The 25,733-nt window shown below is 58.2% G+C and overlaps 5 protein-coding genes across 5 annotated transcripts; 2 read left to right on the top strand and 3 right to left on the bottom strand.

The window, feature by feature from the left end:
- Positions 1–198: 198 nt before the first annotated feature.
- Positions 199–2,477, bottom strand: SCHCODRAFT_02685869 (uncharacterized protein). Its single transcript, XM_003033956.3, has 3 exons — positions 2,196–2,477; positions 1,830–2,144; positions 199–1,672 (listed from the first exon to the last, which is right to left on the bottom strand). Exons 1-3 carry the CDS (start codon positions 2,325–2,327, stop codon positions 212–214), a joined length of 1,908 nt encoding a protein of 635 aa, XP_003034002.2. The 5' UTR covers positions 2,328–2,477; the 3' UTR covers positions 199–211.
- Positions 2,478–2,750: 273 nt separating this feature from the next.
- SCHCODRAFT_02616332 (P-loop containing nucleoside triphosphate hydrolase protein) lies at positions 2,751–18,762 on the bottom strand. Its single transcript, XM_050344752.1, has 20 exons — positions 18,461–18,762; positions 17,927–18,409; positions 16,596–17,874; positions 16,260–16,537; positions 16,030–16,209; positions 13,555–15,982; positions 13,435–13,506; positions 11,065–13,383; positions 10,736–10,996; positions 10,361–10,679; positions 10,196–10,308; positions 10,040–10,144; positions 9,890–9,992; positions 9,767–9,837; positions 9,652–9,713; positions 9,456–9,600; positions 6,554–9,405; positions 6,176–6,504; positions 4,461–6,120; positions 2,751–4,409 (listed from the first exon to the last, which is right to left on the bottom strand). Exons 1-20 carry the CDS (start codon positions 18,754–18,756, stop codon positions 2,855–2,857), a joined length of 14,910 nt encoding a protein of 4,969 aa, XP_050201815.1. The 5' UTR covers positions 18,757–18,762; the 3' UTR covers positions 2,751–2,854.
- A 482-nt stretch (positions 18,763–19,244) lies between these two features.
- SCHCODRAFT_02616326 (UBC-like protein) lies at positions 19,245–20,655 on the top strand. Its single transcript, XM_050344751.1, has 7 exons — positions 19,245–19,350; positions 19,426–19,481; positions 19,544–19,606; positions 19,738–19,877; positions 19,998–20,111; positions 20,218–20,309; positions 20,401–20,655. Exons 3-7 carry the CDS (start codon positions 19,597–19,599, stop codon positions 20,459–20,461), a joined length of 417 nt encoding a protein of 138 aa, XP_050201814.1. The 5' UTR covers positions 19,245–19,350; positions 19,426–19,481; positions 19,544–19,596; the 3' UTR covers positions 20,462–20,655.
- A 212-nt stretch (positions 20,656–20,867) lies between these two features.
- Positions 20,868–23,542, top strand: SCHCODRAFT_02616323 (NCA2-domain-containing protein). The gene is made up of 5 exons (XM_003034553.3): positions 20,868–21,081; positions 21,174–22,495; positions 22,544–22,747; positions 22,800–23,011; positions 23,062–23,542. Exons 2-5 carry the CDS (start codon positions 21,257–21,259, stop codon positions 23,327–23,329), a joined length of 1,923 nt encoding a protein of 640 aa, XP_003034599.1. The 5' UTR covers positions 20,868–21,081; positions 21,174–21,256; the 3' UTR covers positions 23,330–23,542.
- Positions 23,429–24,379, bottom strand: SCHCODRAFT_02698293 (uncharacterized protein; the record flags this gene model as incomplete). The annotated part of the gene is made up of 1 exon (XM_050346916.1): positions 23,429–24,379. The coding sequence occupies one exon, from the start codon at positions 24,377–24,379 to the stop codon at positions 23,429–23,431; it is 951 nt and encodes a 316-aa protein (XP_050201813.1).
- Between the last annotated feature and the right edge of the window lie 1,354 nt (positions 24,380–25,733).

Here is a 25,733-nt window from a genome sequence, read left to right as displayed (position 1 = left end):
GAAAAACCAAACTCGGAGCGCAAACCCCTCATCCAACTTTCACCCAACATTTTACCCAACCGGTCACCCAACCGTCACCCAACCGAACTGTGAACCTCCCTATTTTGCGAGTTCATCGTGGGATGCAACCTGTACTCTACTACTACTCCTACTATGTGACTGACACACCAAGGAATACCGGTGGAGCTGCCAACCGGCCTCCTCGATTGCTTTAAGATCTGTAGTCTAAGGGCGAGAGGTTACCAAGAGCATGACCCAATGCGATCTCGCTCAAAGGATAATCAAGAAGCCGTCGGGCGTTCAACATGCGAGAGATAGTATTCAGCGACGTCGCGCAGGCGCACATGCTAAGCCTCTCGAGGTGTGGTAGCAGAGGAACAGCCCCACGCCTCGGCGTCAGCTTCACAAAGACGGCGTCGCCAACGCCTCCGCTGACTTGTGAGACATGCAGGTCTATCAGCGTTGACGCCTGCGGCATCTCTATGATGCGTAGAAGTGCGCGCTCGTCGAAGGTGCTCCCGCCATCGAACAGGAGGAAATGCTCCAGTCCGTCCTGCAATCGGCTGAGGAAGATGTGAAGTACGTTGATGTCGCGGAAAGGCCAGTCAGCCGCCTTGTGTGGTGCCCATGTTGAAAGATAAGGAAGAGGGCGCAGCTGCAGAGATCGGAGGCGAGGAACATGCAGGGAATGGAACAGCACGTCCAGGGCTCCGTCGCAGTCGAGAGCTAGACTTTTTAGTGTCTCGGTGTGCACGGCCGCATATCGAACGAGGCGGTCATTGCGAACCTCGGCCTCCGTAACGCAAGCACTGAAATCGCGTAGGGCAGGCGCATTCACGATGGAACGGAGCACCTGCCGAGGAGACAGAAGACATTCGGAAAGGCGAAGACAGACTATCTGCTGCCACGGGAACACGTCTTCGGGGAATACAGCTCCGGACCATCGAATGTCGCGTACGTTGGGCGCGTTGCAGATGTTGGGAAGAGCCCGAAGGATCGTCGTGGACGCAGGATAGTCAAATTGCGTCGACACTTCGAAGCGTGTCAAAGGGGACCGCGAGGCAGCGGCGCGAGAAACGCTGGTCACAAAACGAGCCAGACTCTCTTCGCTGATCATGACCAATTCCAGCGTCTTGATCTGCTCGATGTTCTGCGAGATGATGTCGAGCGCGCAAGGGCAATGCTCGGACGAGAGACTGCCCCTCTGCACGTCCTCGTCGTAGTGCACGTAGAGGTCATGCCCCATGGCCCGCTCGATGAACAAGTGAGCCAGACGATAGTGAGTGCGTCCGCGACATGGCCCCATAGAAAGATGGGCCCATAAGAAAGGCGTGCGCAGCGCAATTTGTTGCCAGAGCATGCAGACGCGCGTTATGACTAGCGGCGTAGCGTTGCTCGTGAGGAGTGCACGAGAGAGGTCATTCGCCTCATAGTCCATGCAGCAGCAGAAGATGTACCCCAGGAGATCCCCTTCGAGACGACGGATCGGATGAACGCGCGTACCAAATAAGTCCCGTGGTTCTATAAAAGAGAGAGCGCGTCGTCCATGACGATTCAGCTGTGGAGAATAGAGACGGAGATGTGCCAGTTTCCCCGTTGGTATATCTCCAGCCGTTTGTGGGTCGGGCAGAGGGTCCCTCGACTGCGGGTAGTTTGTGGGCCCGCGCACATTCTGTTGAATTGACTAGTAAGAAACAATAGGAATACGAAGAATATGTGATATAATAGCGCGTACTTCCCGTGCACAACAGTATGGCAGCGGAGGGAATGGAATAATGCGGAGACTGGATGGGAGAGCCCGCTGGCGAAGCTTTAAGACGAAGCCTCACCTTGACTAGTATACTGCGCAAACGATGCGGCTGTGATCGGTGCATCGGTACATGTAGTTCGAAGCCATTCCTCGCTTGATGCTGAGGCGGCGGCGGAGGAGGATGGATAGGATTTGGAGAAGGAATGGAGGGAGGACGAGGAGGTAGAGGAGAGGGTGAAGGAATGGTAGAAGTAGAAGAATTGCTTGTTGGAGAGGCACGTTCACGAGGGGCGTATCCGTGACCTTGATCAAATTTAGATGTACCAGATGATACATAGTCGCCGCTGGTGGTGGTGGTAGGAGAGTCGATATCTGGGTTCAGCAAGAGACTATCCTGCCAAGCTATTTAGTGACCCGGCATGGAAGTGTCGAAAGGAAAGTGTACTTCGGGCACGTCCCGTACATCGTGTTCTGTGTACTCTTGCTCAACATGAGCAATAGCGGACTGCTGCCACGCATCCTGTCGAGCATGGTGCTGATCACGATGACAAGGACTTCGGTAGGGACAGTTGGACATCCCTGCCGATGATGTCGAGGTTGGGAGAGCAGAGCAAGGAAGGAACGCCAGGTCTGCCAATACTCTGTTTCGACTTTAAATGGACCTAAGCGTGGGGCCTGGAAGCGCTAGGAGACAATAAACGTATAGAATTCAGGCAAGAACAATTAGCAGCATGAACGGTGGCCACAGCCACCACGAGCGTTCATAGAGTTGAATTTCCTCGACACGAGCGTACGATACCTGGACCGCTGACATTTCGCGCAACTGTGATCCACTCGGGAATTCAGTACAGACCAGTAGACGTTCTTCTCGAGAGGACTCGCTTGAAGCCAACTTGAAGCTGGTGACGGCAAGAGACAAGAAGCAAACCCCGGATCAAATTCGGCTGGGTGCCCCATTTGGATCAATAGCCCAATCCCATCTCGGAGCTCCATCGAATGGGTGCGAAAGACGATGCCGATAGCGACATGATTCATACATATAACAACAGTTCGGACGTGAAGCCTGTACCACAAATCTACGATGGCTCTATCTATACTGTACATCTATTCTGACCCTGTAACGCGCTCGAAGAACTGCTTGAGCGTTGTCGAAAGAACGTCCGGAAGCGCCTCCACATCCCGCAAGACAACGTAGTACTCGAAGGGGAACGAGTCCAGGTACCGCTGCAACTGCAACTCCATCTTCCCATCCACATTCTTGAACTCCGCCTTGTCCATGGTGACGATCGACCCCGGTTGCTGTCCCGCTGTCGTGCCCGCCGTCGGGTTCTGCAACGAGTCGATGATGATGAACACGACCATCACCCGCTGCTCCTCCGCGCGCCTCAACACACTCCGAAGCTGCTCGTGCTCTTGGCACATCCCGTCCGAGATGATGATCTCGAGCTGCCAGAGATCGCCCGCCGTCGCAGAGCCCGTTGCTCGCTGCTCACGCGCCGCCTGAAGCATGTTGAGGCTCGCCCGTACGAGCTTGAGCACATCCGTCGCCCGCTGGTCGAACCGGAAAGCGTCCATGACCTTGGCGCCCGCCGCGTCTGTGAAGGGTCCGCTGTCGAACCCGTGTAGTACGTCCACGCCCTCCCCGAACTTCGCCACCGCGACATCTCCCGCCTCCAACCGCGACAGCGCTTTCGTGACGAGCGCAAGCGTCTGGTAGGCGAGATGCACCGAGTGCGACTCCGCCATGGAGCGCGAGTCGTCAAGCGCGATGAGGATCTGGTACTCGCGCTGGCTCGGACGCGTGCGCCGGAGCCAGATCTTGTCCTTGGTATAGTCGCTCGCGATGTACGGGATGATCTTCTTCATGTTCAGGCGCTTGCCCGTGCGATAGTCGCCGCGCAGGCGGGTGGCCAGGGTGGGTTCGAGGATGAGGCGCAGCTGCTCGCAGAGGGCGTACGAGAGGTCATGCGTGAGGTGCTCGTAGCGGCGCCAGAGGTGGTCGACCATGTTCTCCGCGTGCCCGGAGGAGACCCACTCTCGGAGCTCTGCCTCGACAGCGGCATCCCTCTCCTCGCTATCTTTTTGCTCGTGACCGTCGTGATCCTCTGACTTCTGGACAAGGGCGACACTTTCGGGCACGTCTGCGGACGGGTTGTAGCGCATGATCGCATCCTCGAGGTGGGTTTGCTTGGGTGCGGAGGACAGCTCTTCGGCTTGAGGACGACGATCAGAGGGAGCTGGTTGCTCATGCTGCTCGTCCTGCTTGATGTCATCCAGCTCCATCGGCGTCGTCTCGTCCATCAGGTCGTCGCCCTGAATCACGTTCAGCTCGGACAAGTTGGCCGCCTTCTCCTCGCCCGCTGGGCCGAGCGCTTGCATGTCCGCGTCGGCGTCCTCGGGCTGCAGGTACTCGACTTGATCGGCTTGGGCGTCTGGTGCTGCTTCCCGCGGCTGTTGGGCTTTGTCGGACCGGAGGATCTCGTCGAACCGGCGCTGGATTTCCTTCATGGCGTCGCCGAGGCTGCGGTGGGGGTCTAGGGAATCGTCTGCTGGGTTGCCGACGGAGGGCTCGGCACCTTGACGAACACCTTGAGCACGGGATCCGGCATTTTGGTCGGTCTGGCTAGGGTCTGCATTCTCCTGCTGCTCGCCAGTCGCCCTGAAGACATTGTTAGCCACGCACTTGATGCACCGTGAAGGCTCAACGTACTCTGCTGCCTGCTCCTCATTGATCTCCTGGTCGCCTGCCTGCTGACCTTGCTGCCCGGCGGACGACGCACCCTGTCCCGTGGATGCGCTGGCAGCACCAGCGTCCGGTCTACCCTCACTCGTGATCTGGTCTGTACCCTCGCCTTCCGTGACGTCTGGCTGGTCGGTAGGCGCTTCGCCATCGGGAGCATCATCGTCCGCCGCAGACTCTTCCTGGACATCGTCGACCTGCATCGAAGGCTCCATGGACTCGTCTTCTGGGAAATCCTCCTCGCCGTCCCCACCGTCCTTGGTCTCCTCCTTCCCGCCCTCTTTGTCGTCGACTTCGCCATCTGACTCGGGTGGTCCCTGATCCTCCTCCATCGCCATCTCCTCGTCGCCGAAGTCCTCTTCCGCGTCCTGATCCTGCTCCTTCTCCACGTCGTCCATGTCGATGTCGTCCGGCAGCTCCAGCGTATTCGCGTCCTGAACATGCTCGTCCATCGGTGCTCCCTCCGCGCTGGGCTGTTCCTCTCCCTCCGCTTGGTCCGGCGCCGCCTCGTCCTCCGCTTGCTTGGTCTCCGGCTGCTGCTCCGCCGATTCGTCCTTCGCGTCCTCCTTATCCTTCCCTTTCTCCCCCTTCTGTTCCTTCTTATCCCCGCCCTCCTTCGCCACCACCTCCGACTCGTCCTGCTGCTGCTCCTTCGACCTGTCGTCCCCAATCTTATCATCCTGCCCTCCCTCGTCCTCCGGTCCCTTCTCATCACCCCACAATTTTTCGTCGACAGCCGCCGGATCCGACTTGTCCAAGTCCTCGATCTTCTCGTCCAAATCTTGCTCTTCCTCGTCACCAGACTCCGCTTCATCATCTCCCCTGTCCGGCACATCCTCCAGTGCGCCGCCGACGTCCTCGTTCATCTCAATTGCGTCGTCATCCTCGTCTCCTCCCTGATCCCGACGCTCGTCCTGCGCCTCTTCGCCGCGCAGTCCCTCCACCTGGCTTTCGTCCTCGATCTCCTTGCTGACGTTCTCCGCGCCTGCGCCTTCGCCGACGCCCATACCGCCGGTAGCCTCGCCGGCGTTGTCCCCGCCCTCGCCGTCATCTTCGACGTCAGGCGGTCGGCAGAAGCCCTGGGTCGCGAGCGCGCGCAATAGGATGCACAGGACATACGCGAGCTTGAAGAGCGCCTTGTTCCAGCCGGCGAGGGTATCGATATGCACTTGTACGACCGTCTCGTACGCGCGCAGGAAGGGCAGAGCGCGCCGCACGTCGCGAAGGAAATCGTCGCTGGGCGCATCGCAGTTGGCGAACGCTTCCTGTACGGCATTGGATACCTTCTCGAGCTTGAGCTGGCTGGTAAGAGCGCGCAACGTAATCAGGTCGCGGCGGGCGAAGTCGTCGTCGTCTTCATCCTCTTGTGGCGTCTTCCGCGCGGCATCGCACTGGCTGAGTATACCTTGCACATTGATGAGCAAAGTATCGACGATGGATGCGCTGCGGTCGGCTGGCAGGAAGGCAGAGGTGTTCAGAAGGTCGATCGGTTGCACATCTTGCGCGTCGACCCACTCGCAGACGGGGTCGAAGAGGTAGCGCATCTGAGGTGCCTCCTCGGATGAGCGTCGAAGAAGGTTCCTCATGTCGCTCAGGACTTGCGCACCCCGCTGCAAAGCAATGCGTTCTTCTGAATTCGGAGTTAATACCTATCTCTAGTCGGACAGATGGCCAGAAGCGCGTACCTGAAGTGACGCTTGAGAAGACAACGATATTGTCGACGACCATTCTCAGCTCGGCAGCTTGTGAAGAGCACTGCGCTGCCCCTTCACCGAAGGCTGCCACGAGGCTATCCACAGGGGCGACAGGAGTGTCCTCGAAAGACATATAGGTCAGGATGCCATCCTTCACCTCGCCTAGAGCGCTGGCTAGACCGAAGAGCGTGTTCTCCAGTTTGCGCAGATTTACCAACTCCTTCGCAGGCAACGGTACAGCCACGTCCGCTTCCGCAAGAGACTCCAGACGTTGTCGCAACTTCGTCAAAGCGTTGTACTCCTGAAGCGTGTTCGCCAGACTGTCGATGGGGTAAGTAAGATTCAAGAAGTAGAAGGTAAGCGACGTACTCCGAGCGAGCCTTGAGCGCGTATTCGTAGACAGACTCGAGGAAGCCCATTCCACGTTGAAGCTCCCGTGTCGACAGATCCGCATGATGGTCGGGGACAGCAGCTCGTACAGCTGGAAGGCAGCCCATCAGGCGCAGGAAGTAAGACTCTGCCCTTTGTGTATCACGACCCTCCACGGGCGGCATCATGGGTTGCTCGCGAATCCATCGGGAGTCGGCCTGCAGGCGCAATACGTCAGGCTTGACGTTCTGCCTGAAGCCGATGCGCTTTAGTTCCTTCAGAAGATCACTCCATGCCTTGCGCTTGCGAACCAGCAGAGACTTGTAGAACTTCTCGCGCTTCTCCTTCGGGAGGTCCGAGGGTGCAGTCTCCGCCGCCAGCTCCTTCTGCGTCTCGATGATCGTCGCGGAAAGGTCTTGAAGCGATGATGACGCTAGAGACGTGTGGAACGGTGTAATGCGGGAGGAAACAAGAGAGCGGAAACGCGCGTAGGTCTGGCCGATGTTACGAAGATGATCGCTGGACGTCAATGGATCGTGCGCCGGGAACGATACCTCTGCTCCATCGGGAATTTGGGCGTTGTTCGGAGGAGGTACAGCGGCATCGTCACCTGTATTGTCGGCGAAGTCGGGGTTCAGCATGGCGTCGACAGGCTGGCGTAGAACATCTCGGAACTTGCGGATGATCTTGTACAGTTGATGATGCGTCCGGGTTGCACTTTCTTTGAGAGCCTGGACGTTGATGTCCCTCCAGCTGGCGAGCTTGATGAAGTCCTTGACCTCCTTCTCCAAAGGGCGTCGCTGCTCTTCCAATGATTTCTGGACCCTGGCTGACGAAAGCGAGTAATACGCAAGCGTAGCACACAGAAGCAAGCGGACCCGCTTCAGGGCGACGCGTGAAAGACCCGTCTTGACGCCGGACAACTCGCCGCAGTAGTTTGCGAAGGCGCGCAAAAGCTGCAGGCGCGCCGCATATTGGCCGACAGCGCTGGTACGCACGAAGTCATCGACAAGCGGAAGGAGTTTGACCAAGAATTCCGTGAGCGCATCCTCGCTAGATGCGGCATCCAAGGCGCCACGAACGCACGCGTCGTAGAGCCGGAACCACCATTCGGGTATTGCTTGGGCGAAGGACAAAGCCTGCGAGTCCAGCAGAGTCTGCCAACAGGACAGCTCGAGCCTTCGCCAGCTCACGATGAGTGCCGTCAGGTTCTGCTGGTGTGCTTTCAGGGTGTTCTCGCGGTTGGCGTACATCTCCCAGTCTTGTGACTGAACGAGGAGCTGCTCAAGAGCGCTGAGCACCTTTGCGACAGGGCTGTCCAGCGCAAGGGCCAGGAGCGTGTCGCAACGGCCGAGCAGGTTGACGAGAACCATCTGCTCGGGCCACTCCTGCAGGACTTCCGAAATGCGCTCCTTCATGGCAAGGACAACCTCCGCGGCTTTCTTCGTCTCCGAGATATTGTGATCGGTGTAGAAGTTGTACGGCTGCGAACCGGCGTCGCGCTGCTGGAGTCGGGTGATACCCTCAGTGAGTATGTCAAGGCGTAGCATCGTCGACTGCTCGTCAAGGGTACCAGGCAAGTGCTGTTCCACCTCGAACAAGGACGACAGGAACGATATCCGCGCTGCTCGGAACTCCACGCCGGCCCGTCGATTGCCGTCGAGCAAGGCTGCAAACATGGATATGTGCAGGTCGGCGGCGGAACCGATGTTGCCGCTCTTGTTGGAGGTCTGAGGACCGTGATCGGAGAGCGTCGAGGCCTCCTCATCGTCCCCGTACTGCGGAAAGAGCTCGTTGAACTCGGCCGCCTCCCTTTCTGCGTCGCCGAGATCTTCGTGTGTTGTGGCGTGCTGACGATACAAGGTGCTTTGGGCTTTCTCAGCGTCCGCCTCTTTGGCGCGTTCGATGAGCCACAAGCGCGTGAGCTGCTCGAACAACGACTCAAGCTTGATCAACGTCTGCTTGTTCCGCATTCCAGTCGCCTGTTCAAAGTCTGAGGCTGACAATGACAGCAGCAGGCGCTGAGATAGAAGACCCGACGGAGGCGCGGCCTCCACGTCGTCGGTCAGGCTAGTGGCAGCCTTGATGGATGGAAAAGCGACGGCAGCGCCAATGCCTCCTAGCGAGCGTCGAACAGTCATTTGGGCGCCGTCCAAAGCAAGCAGTCGAAGCCCAAGGCGGAGGTGTAGGATGGCAAACTGAAGCGGGCCAGTAAGATCTTGGAGATCCGTGTAGATACCGGCAAGGCGCTCGTAGAAACCATGCATCGAACCCTGGAGGGTCTCCTCCGTGTGTATTGCCTGTGGGTCGCCAAGTGCCAGCTGGTCCATCAACGTCGATAGGCGACTTTCGGACAGGAGCTGGTTCTGGAATTGGTGGACTTCCGACCAGAATGCGTTGACGCGACCGACGTCTGGCTTGCGCTGCACCGATATCTTCTTCGGCATTGCGCCAGCCATTGCGTTCCTTTGCTGGACCAGATAGTCGATCATCGCATTGCCCCGCTCGCCGGTGGAGAGATATTGCAGCTGAGAATGAAGGTCGATCTGCGCGTCGAGAAACGCTTCCTTGTCCGAAACAAACGACCTGGAGTACTCGTACCACGCGACGGGATCCACTGGCGTATCGGGTACAAAAAGATCGATCACCAGCCAGCCGACGGCCATCCAGCAGCGACCGACCTCCGTAAGCGACGGCGAAGCCTGATGAACGACAGCCTCCAACGGAGCGCGCAGTCTCTGTTCGACCGCATCAAGCAAATGCTGGCCACACGTTGCAGACAGTCCTGCCAGTACGTTCTCCAGAGTTCGTTCTCTCCTTTCCAGGATCGACGACGAGAAGCATCGTTCGACCTGACAAGTGTCAGCAGCAGATCCGGACATTATGCAAGGGAAGAAAGTACCATCGCCAGGGACGTAGTTAGGAGGTCCAACAATTGCTGCAGCCTTGGCTTGTGGACCCTGGCCGCAAGACGTGATAGCCCCGCTTGTGTTTTCAGATCGTTCTCCATAACGGAGGCGGAGCCTAGCGAGTACTTATGCCAGTATCTGCGACGATTGATGAGCGAGAAACGGACGTGGGTATACAAGACGGTCTACCTTGTCTTCATGACCGCGTGTAGATGCACTGGGTAGAAGACGAGCGCGGGGCCGGCCAACTCCTATGACCGTAACGATGAGATACGTTGTATGTCGTGGACAATAGAATGCTTACATCGGACAATTCGACGGTCCACAGCTCCTCAAGCCAGTGCATTAAGGCGTACGTCGCTAGTAGGGTAGTGTCTGGGCATGTTATGAGCGCACTGTAGTAAAAGGTATTCAATGGCGTCTGTACCTTTGCCTGCCCGAAGGGCCCATTGCAAATGCTGATACGGCACCAAGGTCTTCACGTCTGTCCGAGTGTGGCGACACAAGGTATTGAGAAGATATGCGACGTCCTACGAATATGATGGGAAATGAAAAGCGTCAGGGAGAAATAACTGACCATAGAAGACGAGTGCGAGAGCGTGTTCAATTGAGAGAGCATGGCCGATGGTCGCAAATCGACGCCGGACTGATGGAGATGCTCGTCGTGCTCCTTCTGCAACATCTGCGACTGTAAGCCCTCTCGTCCAATGACACGTGAGATAAAACAACACACATTTTCGGCTTCGTGTACCAAGCGGGATAAGGACGCGAGATCGAAGTCTTGGGCATCAGCAACTCCCGGGAGGCTGCCCAAGGCCAACACTCGCATGGTTTGAGCCCGTACTTCTGCAAGCACGGTCAGGCTATGTAGTTGACTAAAGGACGGGATGTCACTTACCGTACGCGTGCGCTGTCACTTTGAGCTCGCTGGCCATCTGCGCGAGTCTCCTGGCGGCCTCGCGGTCAATCGCTGGAATTTGGACGAGGAATCCCGACCAGAACTCTTCCAGACCGGCTCCCCGTTGTAAAGCTACGCAGTCTTGCAGTTCCTGCACAGCTCCGACAAGAGCATCGAAAGACGGTGATCCCGCGTCGACGGCTTGTGAAAGCCATCGCGAGGCGATTTGTACGGCTGAGTAATCGAAAACGTCGCGTTCGATAGCTGACCGCAGCCACTGCGATATGGACAAGAAATTAGACACAGTCTCGAGGCTAATCTGTGCGGGAGTAAGATTGACTGCGTGCCCGTGGGGTAGAGGAAAAGGCTGCTTACCACCGAAGGCGAAGCGCTGTCGAGTACCAAGCGTCCGCATTCCATTGCCGACTGTACGAGGTGGCTTGCGGCACCGATGACGGGTATGTGCCTCGAGGACTGCCGATGAAGCGCGGCGAGTTTCCGTTCATCCACTGTTGCCGCGTACCCCAAGGTGGTCGCGACGTCTAACGCAGCTGCGACGATGCGATGGTCCGAGAACCCGTCCACCTTGAGCTTGCTGCCTTCACACGGATATGCGTTGAGAAAGAAATCCATTGGCTATACGACGTAGATACAAAATGATAGATATTAGAAAAGGCCTTGGAGGAGAGGATGCGTGAGCTAACCTGCGAGACGAGATAAGCAAGTGGCACTCCCCAAACAATGGCGTACTTCTCTCTCATGCTCGAGAGCAGTTTCTGCGTGCACTCTTCCCCGGGTGGCGCAAGGGACGGGTCGCTCCGGCGAAGTTGCAGGGCGTAGGTCGGGATTGTAGAGCGTGCGACGAACTGTTGGCGAGCGTCTTGTCGCGAGGCGGTCGGGCTACAGAACCAATCGGACAGAGATGACAACGGCGAATCTTGGTCGAGTGCTCGCCCAGTAGAAACTAGCGATGGCGGTCGGGGCGTCGGAGATGTCGCAATACCTCGACGAATACTGTCGAAATTCCGAACAGGGCCTATTGCGTCTGTGACGCCCATGGGTAGCCGGAGGTATTGCTGAAGGATATCACCGTCGTCCGCGAGCGGACCAGAGGACAAGCAAATTTCGATTCCACGATTGCGCATTGCACGCGACAACTCGCCATATTGAGGATCGACGGTCATGAAGAGACGGAAACGAGCATGAGGCTTGACCACTTCGACTTGATCGTCCAGAAGGCCGCGTTCGCTGAGAGTGAGTACGCCGCCCGGTTCGCAAAGTGAATTCAGACGGTCCAAGACGGAGGGGTTGCAGAGATTGGCACCGTCCAAGAGCACCCAGGTCCCTTTCTTCATAGCTTGCACGAGAGGGCCGTCGACCCATTGAAAGTGACCAGTCGATGGCGGAGACCTGGCCGTGTCTTGCAGCCTCTGAACCAGTGGCAAGATATAAATGTCCGCGTCCGTACTCGCCAAGGAGTCCTGTAAAGCGCTGGCGACGTGTATGATCTGGTCCGCAGGAGCGCCCCGATCGATCGTTGTCCTCAGTTGATCCCGACAAAGGACTACGCTCGAATGCGAACCATCATTTGACCGAAGATAGGTGTCGACGTGGCTGAGGACGTCTTCCGCAAGAATCTTGAGCTGCCCGAGTTCGTCAACCTGCTCAAAGCCACCGAGGATGTCCATGGTGTCAGTAGCATGGTTGATGGAGATGTGAGTGAGCTCGTTGCCCGTCATGGCCGCCATCGTCTTGACAAGTTCTGTCTTACCGCAATGACGCTCGCCAGTGATGATTCCCAGCCAGGATTGGGCAACGCATTGCCCGACGGACTCTAATGCGGCCAGATGCATCTTGAGGACGCGCGAAGGACGTGTAGAGGACGCATAATTGCTCCTCTGTGCGATGAACCGGCCGAAGCGAGCGAATTCAGGAGACACGGACCAGGCGAGGGTTTCGAGAGAAGCCGAGTCGACGCCGAAGACGTTGTCGAATATTTGACGAGCTTGATCGCGGTCGTTACGGGATCGGAACCTCTGAAGGTAGATGGCGCGTAGAAGGGCACCGGGGTGGGTACCAGGGGGTTGCGACTTCAATACGGCGCCCCAGCGCAGGACATCGCGCAAGTTGAACTCCCATGGGCTGCCCGCGCGCGCGAAAGTGGTATCCGTGGCGAGCTTTTCGTTCAACTTGGCGTTGAAATCGATCATGGCGTTAAGGAGACCAGCGTCGATGTCCGGGTACAGGTGTTGACAGACGAGGAAGAGGTCGCTAGGCGTCATCTCCTCGACGTAAACTTTGGTGAAGCGGTTGACGAAAGACTTGGGTAAGCCCTTGCGCCCACCACCCTGGCTCAGCGGGTTCTGGGCGGCGAAGATGCGGAAGTTGGGATGCCGAACAAAGCTGCGCCCCAGCTCCGGAATGTACACGGACCCGCGATGATCGAGGACAGCGTTCAGCCCTTCAAGCACGGCCTGCGGTGCCAGGTTCATCTCGTCGAGCAGAACCCAGTCTCCCTCTTGTAGCGCCTTCAAGAACTCCGCGTCCTTCCACGCAAACTCTCCCGGCGCGCCACCCTCAACTGGCAAATCTGACCCAAAGAGATCGATAAGATCAGTCTGATCTGAGAGGTTGATACGGCAGAGGTGATGTCCGGAGATGTCTGCAAGGGCGGCGATGAGACTGGTCTTGCCCACCCCGGGACTACCCTCTAGCAAGATAGGTTTCGGCAGTTGACAAGCCCGTACCACCCGCATAGCGTTGTCCTGAGTGGTCGGCGCACGTAGGTTGAACGCTTGAGAGGATGCAGGCTTATGGCCCCGCCGGATGGCGAAGGACCCCAGCTGGACGTATTGTGCCGGGTCGTACGAGGGGGCGGATGCAACGTGATCTGCGATGGGTGCGAGCGCATGGAGAGTTGCGATGGCGCCGGCTTTGATCTCGGAGAGGGAGGCTCGAGAGTAGGCCGATAGCTGGGGGAGAGCGCTGAGTCCGTCCAGGAACGTCATGCGCGCGGCATGATGCTGGATAATACCGTGAGCGGGAGGATGCACGGATCACTGTGGTCGACTTACGAAGATCTCAGGAGGGGAAGGCGCATACTGCAGTCCCAAGTCCATGACCGCGTTGGAGAAACTGACCCATGCCTAGTTGGCGGTCAGTACAGATAAGTGGCTTATTGACCTGCCACGTACCAAGATGTCGCGCAAGCTGACGAGTGTCCGGTCACCAACACGTCTGCACAGGTCGTCCGCGAAGGCCAACAAGGGCTTCGTCCAAGCCTTAAGCTCGTCGTGCTTCCACAACCGATCGACAATCAACTCCAAATCCCGAGGATCGTCAACAGGGGGTACCCAGACCTCCGTGAACCGATTGCGAAGGGCAGGCGACAGCTCCTTCTTGCCGTAGTCGCCACCGGGGTTCATCGTCGCTACGAGCTTGAAGGACTCGGACGCAGTGACGGATGAGTGGTCGATAGCATCACCGCCGCGTTCGGCGAGGACAATTATCCGGGACGGTTCCAGAACGCTGTTCAAGCGCTCGAGAACCGAGTCGTCCGCAAGAGAGATCTCATCGAGGAGGAAGACGTCGCCGCGCTTCATCGACTCGACAAGCGGCCCGTCGCGCCACTCGAAGATGGCCTTCGCACTAGTAATTCGCAGCACAAGACCTCGAACGCGCTCTGCAGCCTCCGCATCCAGACCGCCAGACTTGAGTATCTTGACCAACCGCGCCTGAAGGGCATCCACGGTGTCGCACGTCTCCTCCATTCCCAGACCTGCGAGCACTTGCTGCACGTCCTCCAGAATTGCCGCCTCAATAGCATGGCGATTGCGAACTGGACGAAGGCCACCAATCAGATCTGCTGTCTCCGTGTTCTGGTGGCAAGACACGCCACACAGCTCCTGACCGGTTGCTCCCGCAAGGATCTGGCAGACCGACGTCTTGCCCGCACCAGTCTCGCCGACGAGAAGGACAGGCTCGTTGAAACGCAACGCCCTCGCCGTCAAGACGAACAGGCGCCGCATCGCACGTGTCCAGACCAGGTTCGGGTCGTTGGGAATGGTACAACCAAGGAACTCGCGCATATCTCTGCCGGGCGTGTCGAAGTCGTACAGAGCGTCCTGGTTAATCTTGACCTTCATGACGTCCTGGATGACCTCCTTGACAACGGTCCGGTCGTCGTCCCGTCGTGCGCGCTCGGCCAGTAGCATATACCCATCCTCCGCGAGTGCCTGATAACCAATGGCACCGCGCCCCGCCCATCGGAACAGGTCGCGCAGAGTCGCAAAGCCCTCACGACTCTCGAAGACCCGTCCGGCGCCACGCCTGGCCTGCAGCTCCCGAAACACCGCCACGATCTTCTCCGCATACGAGGGCGCGATTGCAGCCCGCTGGCACAGGATCTCTGCCAGTTCCGCGCGAGGCACGTCCGCGAAGTGGGCTTCCAGGAAACGACTGCGAAGCGCACGAGACAGCGCCTTGCGACCGCCGTAGAGACCGGCCGGGTTCTGCGTGGCGAAGAGCATGAAGTGTGGATGCGGACGGACAACTTCGCCAGTCTCGGGGATGACGAGTTCGCGGTTGTCGTCGAGCAAACGGTTCAGTGCCTCAAGGACATCGGTGGGCGCTAAGTTGAGTTCGTCGAGGACTATCCAGTCCCCGCGACGGAGAGCGCGGACGAGAAGACCATCGCGGAAGGCCAGCTTGCCCGTGATAGGGTCCGACACATACGAGCCGAGGTACTCCTGGATGTCGGTGTGCTCGTGGTTGTTGATGCGCACGAAGCGATGACCGGTACGACGAGCGAGGTACTCCACCGCACTGGTCTTCCCGCTGGATGTCGGACCCTCGATGAGGACAGGGAAGCGGCGCGTCGTGACGATGCGGGCCAAAGCGATGAGCTTCGCCTCCACCGACGGCGTCATCACGTAGTCCATGCACCCGTCGACGGGCAGGGGTCCGACCTCCAGGTAGAAGGGACCGAACTTGAGATGCTCCCCAGACGTCGGCGGCACGGGCTCCCGATTGAGCAGCGACTTGACATTGCGCACGCCCGCCAAGATATGCGTCCGCGCCGCACTCGTCACCAGATCCGCGCTCTCCCCGTCCAGCACCATCGTGAACGCCATGATGTACCCCTCCCACAACGCGCGCCGCAGCCCGTACGCCGGCGCCGCATCCGCCGCAAACATCAGCGCTCGCGCCAGCGTGCGCATGCTGTAGTTCGGGCGCTTGTTGCTGCCGTCTGCGATGCGTCGCTCCTCCGCCATCTGGCGCACGGCGAGATAGAAGTCCGCGACGTGCATGATGGCGGGCTTGTCGGCGACAGCGGCTGCACCAATGTACTTCTCGATGATGGAGAGGAGGGTGTCGCGGTCGGTGTCGGGTGGGGAAACGTCGATCTCGGTGAAGCGGGAGCGTATGTGGGGAGGGAGATCCTTCTTGCCGACGTCTGTAGCCGGGTTCATGCAGGCGAAGAGACGGAAGTCGGGGTGTCGAGGTACGGGTTCCAACGCGCCCTGCTCAGTCAAAGTGATGGAGCCGGTCGCGTCTTGCAGTATGCTCGACACGCATTCCAGTGTCTCCGGAGACGCAAGGTTGATCTCGTCGAGGAGCACCCTGCAGAAGGTCAGAAAGTGATCCTGACAAATGAGATGATAACGCACCAGTCACCCGCCCGCAATGCCTTCACCAGTGGCCCTTCCACGAAGTCGAACGCGAACTTGCCGTTGCCCTGCACATGCTGCGCCTCGAAGTCGGTCACATCATGCTCAAATTGCGCCCAAAGCTCCTCCGGCGCCTTCTCCACCTTCCGTCGTTTCCGCGGCGTACTCTCGCCATCCCTGCTACCGAGTCCATCAGCCGCAACGCTCGATCCGACCGCAAATCTACGCACCTCGTCTCGCCCTGTTCATCCTCTCTCCGCTTCCGTATCCGATCCCTCGCCAGCCGCACGCTCTCCTTCCAAAGACCTGCAGCGCGCTTCCAGCGCCCCTCAGCTACCGCCCTCCGCACCTCCGTCTCGAACTTCTCGTTCTTCTTCCGACTGAACGTCGCGCCGAACAGCTCGATAAAGCGCCCCTGCAGCTCCGAGCCCGGTATCCGTGCGTCCACGGGCCTGAAGCCGCCGATGAGGTCCGCTGACTCCGTCTGGTGGGACAAGTTGAGAGTGACCTATGTATATGCATTAGCATCCTCGTCGGACGCGACAGATCAAGCCGCATATACTCACCAAAGGTCTTCGCAACAACCCCGCCAGATGCGTGACCACGCTCGTCTTCCCCGTTCCCGTCTCGCCCGTTAGCAACAGCGGTTCTGCCAATGACACCGCCGTCGCCAACCTTGACGCCAGAATCACCGCCGGCCGATGCATCGCGAACGGCCTCTGGGGCGCCAATGGTGTCCTGCTCTCCTTCGCCTTTGCCGGCAAGTAAGTCCGCCCCGCGCGCACACCAACGGCCTCCCCATTCACGTCCTTCTCGACCTCGAAGTCCGGAACCCGGCCCTTCAGCACCCACTCCCGGCGCTCCGCATCGATGCCGAGGTGCTCGGCGATGGCGATGGCGATGGCATCCGACTGCGCACGCGCGGCGGCAGTGGTAGTACCCGCGCCAAAGAAGATGTCGCGCGCCTCGAGGTAGACGTCCTCGCGGAAGGCGGGATTCGGGAATAGGCTTGGGAGGCCGACATTGTCGACGTCCATCATGTCCGACGGTTCGTACGAGCGCGGCAAGAGACGCTCAACGCGCGCGCAGAGCTTCTCCAGCTCGCGCATACCGACGTCGCGGGCAGATGCCGCGGGCCCAAGAGCACGTACTGCATCCCAGAGAGCGACAAAACCATTCGCGGCTGCGCCCCGCAGTCTGGGGAAGCGCGCCTCTACGATCGTGTGCACCTCGGCCGCCGTAGGTGCAGGCACGACCACCTCCGACCACTTGTGCGCGCCGAGAAAGGCAGGTGGGGTTGTTGACCCGCGCACAGAACGAGTAGCGAAGAGTGCGAAGGCATCGTGTGCGATGACCTCCCCACGACCGGGAACAGCGATGCGAGCACGTCCGCCTATCCACTTGTCGACGCGCAGAGACTCAACGAGGGGGCGAAGTACACCGAGAACTTCCGCGGAGGCACGGTCAATGTCCTCCAGTACGACCCATCGGCCAGCGCGCATAGCACGGACGAGGGCACCATCGCGCCATTCAAAGGTACCAGGCCGTGTTGGCGATGAGACATGCGACCCAAGCAGGGCGCGCGCGTCGAGGGATGTATCGGCCAACTGAATTGCGACAATCTGGTTTTTAACGGTCGGGTGAAGTAAACCGGCGAGATGTTTGAGTATCGTGGACTTGCCAGATGAAGGGGGCGATGTGAGGAGGATGGGTAACCGCAAGGACATGCAGGTGGCGATCTCGTGCAGAGCACCATTGACCGAGTCCGTGGGGATGAGGGATGAAGGGGATGGGGTGCCCGCGTCCTTGACAAGGAGTATGCCGTTGACGTTAACCACGTTCGGACTGAAGTAAGGTCAGTATGATAGGAACAATCACCGAAGAATTTGTCGCTGACCATAGCACAGTTTCATCTACTGGTGAGTCCTCCGATCCCTCGAAATAGTCGTATGGCGCGGCTACCATGTCGTTGCGCGCATTTTGCACTCGTTGGAGCTCGCGAAGCGGCATTAGCCAGCCGTCGGTAATGATGGTGTTGCCCTGCTCATCGACTCCGTATTCAAGCGGGCAGTCCGGCCCACCAACTTCTCCAAAAATCTGCTTCTCGATACGCTCGCGCTCCGCCTCGCCCATCCCACTCTGCAGCGCATAGCAGCGGATGGCGAGCAGTCTCGCGCCGCCGTCGAGATTCTCGCTCCACATCAACTTGGAGAGATGGCTGAGGGACCACCGCTGCAGGCCGGGAAGTTCGCGGTTGATCTGCATGATACGGTAGTATGCTAGCAGCAGGCGATGGACGCGGCTGCGCTCCGTGCTGCTGCTGATGTCGCTGAGCGGACCGTGCTCGAAGCGTTTTGTTGATAGTACCCGGTAGAGTACACTATACGCGCGTCAGCTATCGAGTCAAGGTGACTGGACAGGCAAAACTCACGGAAAGAGCTCTTCATGGATTTCGACGAGGAAGCAGAGAGCTACGAGCTGCTCCTCGGTTGGTTGTGTGCCTTGAAGCCATCTCGCGCATAGATCAACGAGAATCGGGCGGAATGTGGTCGCGATGCGCCAGGTAAGCGAAGGGGCTGCTAGCCATCTAGAGAGCGCGTCGAAGAGTTCTGTGTGCGATCGCGCTGAGTGTATTTCTGTTGCAAAGGTTGTGTCCTCTGGTAGAGCTTCCAGCAAAACCTGCGTCTGCCGCCTGACGTTGAACGCCAGCGGGTCCCTGTGCGCCATGATGAGGGGAAGAGGGAACGCGAAAAGTGAACGCTTTGATCGGCATTGTATTTTTCAGTTGCCTGCTTTGGAAGTTCGGTCAGTGCCGTCATACGTCCGTGCGACAAGGTTGAAGTTCGTCTCCCCGCTCTCTTCCACACCAGGGAAGACCAGAGCGATTCAAAGGAACACTGAGGGGATACTTCTGATGGATGGAAGGCGTCCTCGGAGCTGCACCTCATTGGCTGAGAATGTAAAGGCCTCCAGGCCCTCTGGCGGCTCGCCGCGACCCGAACGGAGGCGTTGGTGGCCGGAGTTCTGCCCAGATAAGCCCGTAAGCTACCCTCTGCACCTGAGCAGCTCCTCCGCAAGCGCCAAAGCTCCTGCTCGGTCCCTGTATGATGCCAATCGCGCAGAATACAATGGAATCCGCTGGACTTGCCCAATCGGGCATACCCTCGGCCACGCGCGAGCCGGAACAGCGCGCGAGCCGTGCCTCTTCATAGCTTCACATCTACGCCCATCTTCGAGCCTTTATCTGCAGGGATTGGCGCCTCCATTGACCAGTTGCCGTGCTCCTGATCTTACAAAGGTGTAAGCTTTGTGGTGCAGACCGTACGCCACCATTCGCTCAAGGCGCGCGGCATTCGCGTGCCCACTGTCCCGATCTCGCTGACCAGCGCTCGACAGGTATTGTGACGACTTGCGGATACCCTCCTCTCCTAACCTAACGTGCTCGTCTTCTGGTGCGTTGCTCGTCTCCTGTGGTCTGACGAGCTCGCTAATGTGGCCCCTCCGATGCTCGCAGATCTTGCGCCCATCCACCCTTGATCCATCTATACCTCCGATACACATTTCAAGATGGCACAAAGTGCGTACTTTCTACACAGAAATATTCGTCTGTACTGATCTGTTTGCTCGCCCTCGCGCGTCCCACTCCTCCAATCTTTGCACATCTACCTGGTCATCGACATCCTTCCGCGCGCCACACACATGATACAGTCCCGCGCAACTTCCGCCTGCTCGAGGAGCTCGAGAAGGGTGAGAAGGGTATCGGCGATGGCTCCTGCTCGTACGGCCTCGAGGACGGCGATGACATGATGATGAGCAAGTGGAACGGCACGATCATCGGGCCAGGACATGTGCGTATATTCGACGTTAAGCAATGATCTACTCACTGACCTGATGCTTTCGTTCTGCCCTCCCTCCGCGCACTAAACACCTCTCTACTGCCGCGCATATGACTTCTCTCCGCCACCTAGACCGTCCACGAGAACCGCATCTACTCCCTGAAGATCACCTGCGGGGACGAGTACCCGAACAAGCCCCCACAGGTCCAATTCCTGAGCAGAGTAAACCTGCCGTTCGTAAACCAGGTGCGTGTTCCCTACATACTTCCTTTCATCTATCACACGCCCCCTCGCCCTCGTCCTTCATCTGTGTCTCCAACTGGAATGAACGCATGCTCACGCTGATTCTCAGGTTGACGGCACCGTCGACCCACACAAGCTCCCCGTCCTCAGCCACTGGAACCGCAGCTGCAGCATCGAGAGCATCCTAGTTGAGATACGGCGGTACGTAGACTTTCATGTTCTCTTTGTCGAGTCACCGCCGCGCCCTGATTTCATGCACGTGCTTGAGCCGACGCTAACCTCGTCGCAACAGGGAAATGGCTTCGCTCAACAACCGGAAGCTCCCTCAGCCGCCTGAGGGCTCTATGTTCTGAACCCTGTAACTCTGTGTGATCCAGCACGAAGAGCTGCTTATGGACGCTTTCCAGAATGTTGAGGCTGCTGTATGTCGGTGCTGATGAACTCGAACAAGTGTGCTGCTGTACAACATATATCTCCTGCAATTAGATATGACTCCAGAGACATGAGAGGCCAGAATCGAGATAATCAACGATTCCTCCGAATTGCACGTCGGGCCGCGTTGTCGGCGTCTTTGCGTGATCTACCGCGACCGACGATGCCTTCTGCTTCTTTGGCATGAGGCTCCTTCGGGCCCGTTGACTGACCTCACGCGAGTATGTGCTCTACTAACGCAAGCGCTGAGGGTGAGGTTGACGGACTTCTCAGGGCAACGAATTGATTCTGAACTTCGGCGATCACCGATACACGTGATAAGTAGCAAACACGTGCGCCGCCGAGTTTGCGCGCGACCGTCGCTCTGGCAAGTTCAAGTTGACCTTAACATTCGAACACATTGATTGGTACTGGTGAGAATTTCCTGCTATTATCTTACACTCTGCATCTGCCTATCACTTAAGACTTCCGTCGCGCACAACGGGCACGCGCTCGAATAGAGGTACTTGGACCTGTGCTTTCATTCGAACCCACGGTGTCGGTGAGCGTCCACTCCAATTGACGTGCGGAATTCTTCTGGCTGGGTCCTACGGATGTCATTATGTGGTTCACCTTGCTGATTCTTACATCCAGAAAAGCTTCAAAAACGTCCGTGACGTCACGAGGCCTTGACTCTCTTTTCTCCTTTACCTTCACCAGGCCCTGCGACGCAGAACATGTCGACTCAGTTCATCGACCATTATGTGCAGCCGCTCACGGTTAGCCGGCCTGCGACGCCGGGTGACGAGAAGCGCGAGTTCGCGGTGGCGGTTGCGACCAGGGAAACGCCTCGGAAACAAGCACTGAAGGGGATACTTGGCTCTTTGGACAAGAACCCTAGATCCCTGATCAACCTGAAAGAGCAGCTGGAACTTCTCACCCGTCTGGACTCAGACGGAGTAGCAGCAGTCGCCGCCTCTGACGAAGAGGAACAAGCCATCCGCAAGGCGGTCGTCCATCGCATCGTGGTCGAATTATACGCGGAAACGATGGAAGCACATCTCGCGCAGGCCTCTCAGGCGGAGGAGGACGCGGAGTGGTGGGCAGACATAGCGCGCTCGAGCACAAGCATCGCCTTGTACCTCTTGCAGACCCTCCCGACGCGCGTGACGCGTGTCCTCAGCACCGTCCTTGACGCCCTCCGCGCCGAGAACCTGCCTGTCAGCCTCGCGTCTGTGCAGGACCTCCTCGCTCGCGAAGCCCGCGCCCTTCGTCCGGAAGCGCTGCTCACTGCTGCCTTCCCTCACCTTCGCCACCAGGCGCGTCCCCTCTCGCTTACGCTCGCCTCTGTGTTCCCGACACCAACAGCGGACCCCATGCGCGCAGCCTCAGCGCCCCTTCGCGCGTTGGCTACTATAGTCACTGCTCCTCACGTTCTTACTCGCCAGGAGTGCCGCTTCAAGCGCGCTGAGCTCACACGCCTGCGCGACGAGCGCGCGGAGAGGCTCGGTGTCCTCGCAGGCATGCGCACGACATTGCGTGACGCACCCTCAGAGCAAGAACTCGCCGCGCTTGTCCGTCGTATGGGCTCACCTGCACAGACGCAGGCTGCCGTCGACGCCAGCGCCGCCGAGCTGATTCCCGAGCTTACGACCTTGTGTACAACGGTGCTGCCAGCCCAAGCCGCAGCGCATCGCATGCGTATTCACGAACTTGGCCTGTTGCGTCCGGGATACTGGACACGGATGTGGCCCGTCTTCGCTGCAGCGCCGCCCGTCTTACTGGCGCTGGGCGGATACGCGTGGCGCTCGCGCGAAGCACTCCTCGAGATGCTGCGGGACGCGAAGGAGACCGCGCGAGGCTTTCTCATAGGATACCTACTCGAACCGATTAAGGATGTCATACGCACGGTGCGCTCCGGAGGCGAAGGTGGAGGCATGCTTGTTCACAAAGAGGCTGTGGAAGCAGATATCGAGGTTCGTCCATGGTTCATGGGTAACCGCCGGTACTGACGTCCGCCCTAGTCGCTGGAACGCATGACGCTCGCTCTCGCCAGAGACAAGCTCGCGTACACGCAAGATCAGCTGGAGCGGTTGTCTGCTCAGGTCCGCGTAGGGGACCTTACTCCCGTTATGGAGATGTACGAAGATGAGATTCGTCGACCGCTGCGCTCCGCCCTCACGGGCTCCCTCCTTCGTAATGTATTTGTGCAAGTGCAGAAGGCAAAGGTCCGTTCTTCTTTTAGATGGGTCTTTGCAGGCCAGCTGACGGCCATGCCAGGTGGACATCGACCAAGCTCTTTCGGGCATCGACCGCCTACTCAAGTCTCAAGAGCTCACCTTTGCCTTTGTCGGTGTCGCGCCCGCCCTGCTCGTCGTCTACCTCCTGGGTGGTGTTACCGGGCGTCTGTATGGCAATGCTCGGCGCGGAAGTATATATTCGCGCACTGGTGGCTCGCGCAGCGAACGCGTCCAGGCCTGGTTCGTCATGCGGTAAGCAATTCCCCCACCATGTCCAGGTCATATCTCACCTTCTTCCTCAGCCGTATCGAGCGCCTCCTTGTCGCGCATGAACTTACACCTCTGACGTCGGGTCTGCTTCTGCTGTCCTTGACGCACCTTCGTGGCTACGGAGAGCGCTGCTTACCGCGCGGTTCTCGCATCCGCGAGGGCTTCCTTGAGGATGTCGACGATCTGGAGGACCCAGAACTTGGCCGCAGGGAGAAACTGCGTGTCATTGAGCGTATGTGGCGCTGCTGGGGCGACCTACTGGGATGGGGAAGGAAAGACAACGTAGGCGATGCTATATAAGAGGTCATGTGTGGTCGTAAATGAGAGCGAGTTCGTTGGTACTACTAGTATGAGTTTTGAGTAAATGAGGTCCAGGGAGAACGACGAGTCATACATCCACTATTGAGTATATAGTCCGCGGAGTTCTACTTGCTCATCACCAAGCTGAACTGTGACAGATGACGCCTCATTCTCTGCTCTAACGACTTCTGAGCTGATCGAGATTTCGTCGTCGTCCTCACTGTCTTCCAAGTCTGACTCCGTCACTTCGTAACACGATATGTGCACAAATGGCAGTTGCTGCACGACGGGGCTATCCTTGACGTACCCCTCGGACCCCTTCTCCCCTTTGGCCACCCAAAGGGTATAAACGTCATCGCCCCAATGGTCTACTTCCTCATCGCTGAAAGCGAGCTTGACATCGACGAGGGGATGCAGGTATCCTCCGGGACGACGTGAACGCAGCATACGTCCCAGCTTCCCATCGGTGTAGACGCCGCATGTGCCGATGTCCAGCACGCGCAGCTTAGGAAGGACCGGTTTTCGTCCAAAGCCGGCTGTGAGCTTCGTGTAAAACTTGTCTCCAAAGCTCAAGTTGGAAAAGTGCAATCGCAACTCCGTGAGGTCCTGCAGGGTCGGGTTGGCCAAGAGTGCTACCAAGTCGCCCTCGTCAAGCTCGTTGTCGTACTGATGATCAATGGATAGCTTGGTCATAGTACGTCTGGTACGACCGATGCAAGAGTTGAGTTCCTTAATGCTGAATGAGCACCATCTCTGGCACCGAATTTCCAGGCTCTGCAGGGCCTCCAGGTTCAGCGTATGGAAGATCGTATCAAGATCGCCAGAGCCTTCGAGCGCAAGCGTATGGGGACCAAGGATCACGTTCTCGGCGACTGGCGTGCCGCAGGGAAATGGCCCCGGGAAAGAGTAGACGCCGCCGATCCTCAAACACTCTAGTTGACGAGCTGGATGGGTTGCATGGGCGATAGCGATGAAGAAGTCAACAGGGACCACGTTCAGACGTGCACTACGAAGGATATGCCAGTCGACTGGGGTTATCTGCGGAGGCATAGAGTGAACGATGTCGGACCATACAAAATGGCACACATGCTGGTAGGCTAAGACACGGAGCTTCCGATAGAGTTCGTGACGCGCTGAAACTGCATGGGTCATGCACGGTGCAGTTGCGCTGCACACCGGCCTGCATTGAGTTTGATTGAGGGTTTGCGAGTTCTCTTGGTCGAATTGAATAGTCATCAATCGCAACGAAGAGTAGGAGGAGGAGGCGACCGTGACCGGCAAGACCCTCGCCCATACGCAAGCCGACAGTGCGTCAAGGGACATCCATAGCGTCGACGTCCGAGGCAGGACATGCTGGACAATGTAGGCAAGCTTGTATTCGCAGGGCAAATTCAAATTGGAGGCCGTTGGGCGAAGTCGCCTGTAGAAAACCAGCGGCTCCAAGCCAGTACGACTGCACCGTTTGTCGAAGAGCTGCTGCAGACATTCTGTCCTTCTAGCGCAGTTGGCATCCGGCGAAGTATGAACGCACGGAAGGACGACGCGGTGCTGCCAGAGGCTGGGTAGTCTGGAGGCGATCATTCTCCAGCGACGACAGACATGGGTCAGACGCAGGGCTTGGATGTGTCGCTCAACGCGCTTTCTTGGATGGATCTGGTCATGCAGCCACTGCTGCACGAGAAGCTGGAAAATACAGTCCAGAAGCTCCGCAGGAAGACGCTGAATCGGGGTGAAGTTCATGACAGTGGCGAAGAGGATGAGAGTGAGGACGAGAGGAAAAAAGACGTGGAAGGCAAAAGGAGGGTGGGAGGAGATGACTCGCTGGAGTCTGAGCGTATGGCAAGCGCGAGCCTTATATGCAGCGCACAGTAGCCGGCGCTAGGGCCATGTCGGCACCCGCAATTGTTCCGTGTTGGCGACAGGCAATAGAATTCCTCTCACCGTCGCCCGCAAGCGGATACCATGCTGTGGCCCGCGGGAGTCTTCTTTCGCTTCCATTCCGTTCATGGTGGTCTTCTCCCGACCTGCAATTGTTCCCATTAGGTTTCGAACGATCACATCGGCCAGAGCCGATGCCGCCACATGGGTAGACCAGCATTGGTTACCATGTGCAATAATCCACTTCCAATATTTGTAGGGCAGCCTACTGCACACCATATTACTGGGTTGTAACCATAGGATGTCCGAAAAAGCCTGTATCTGTGGAGCGGGCACCTAGCGTACCCACGCATGCCCATTTCGAAGGATCAGACCTGCATCACCTCAAGCTTCCCGCCCACGAACCACACTCCAGAAACGCTTCCATTTGCGCGCGCGTTGCTCAATATGAATGGGACCGATTGTCAACGGCCCACACCCGAATGGCAGCGTCCTCGTCCGCATCCCACACATCGAGACACGCACG

The sequence above is a fragment of the Schizophyllum commune genome, assembly GCF_000143185.2.
Source record: "Schizophyllum commune H4-8 unplaced genomic scaffold SCHCOscaffold_3, whole genome shotgun sequence".
NCBI classification, from domain to species: domain Eukaryota; kingdom Fungi; phylum Basidiomycota; class Agaricomycetes; order Agaricales; family Schizophyllaceae; genus Schizophyllum; species Schizophyllum commune.
The sequence above is the reverse complement of the archived record's forward strand: the minus strand, read 5'-3'. Positions and strand labels throughout refer to the sequence as shown.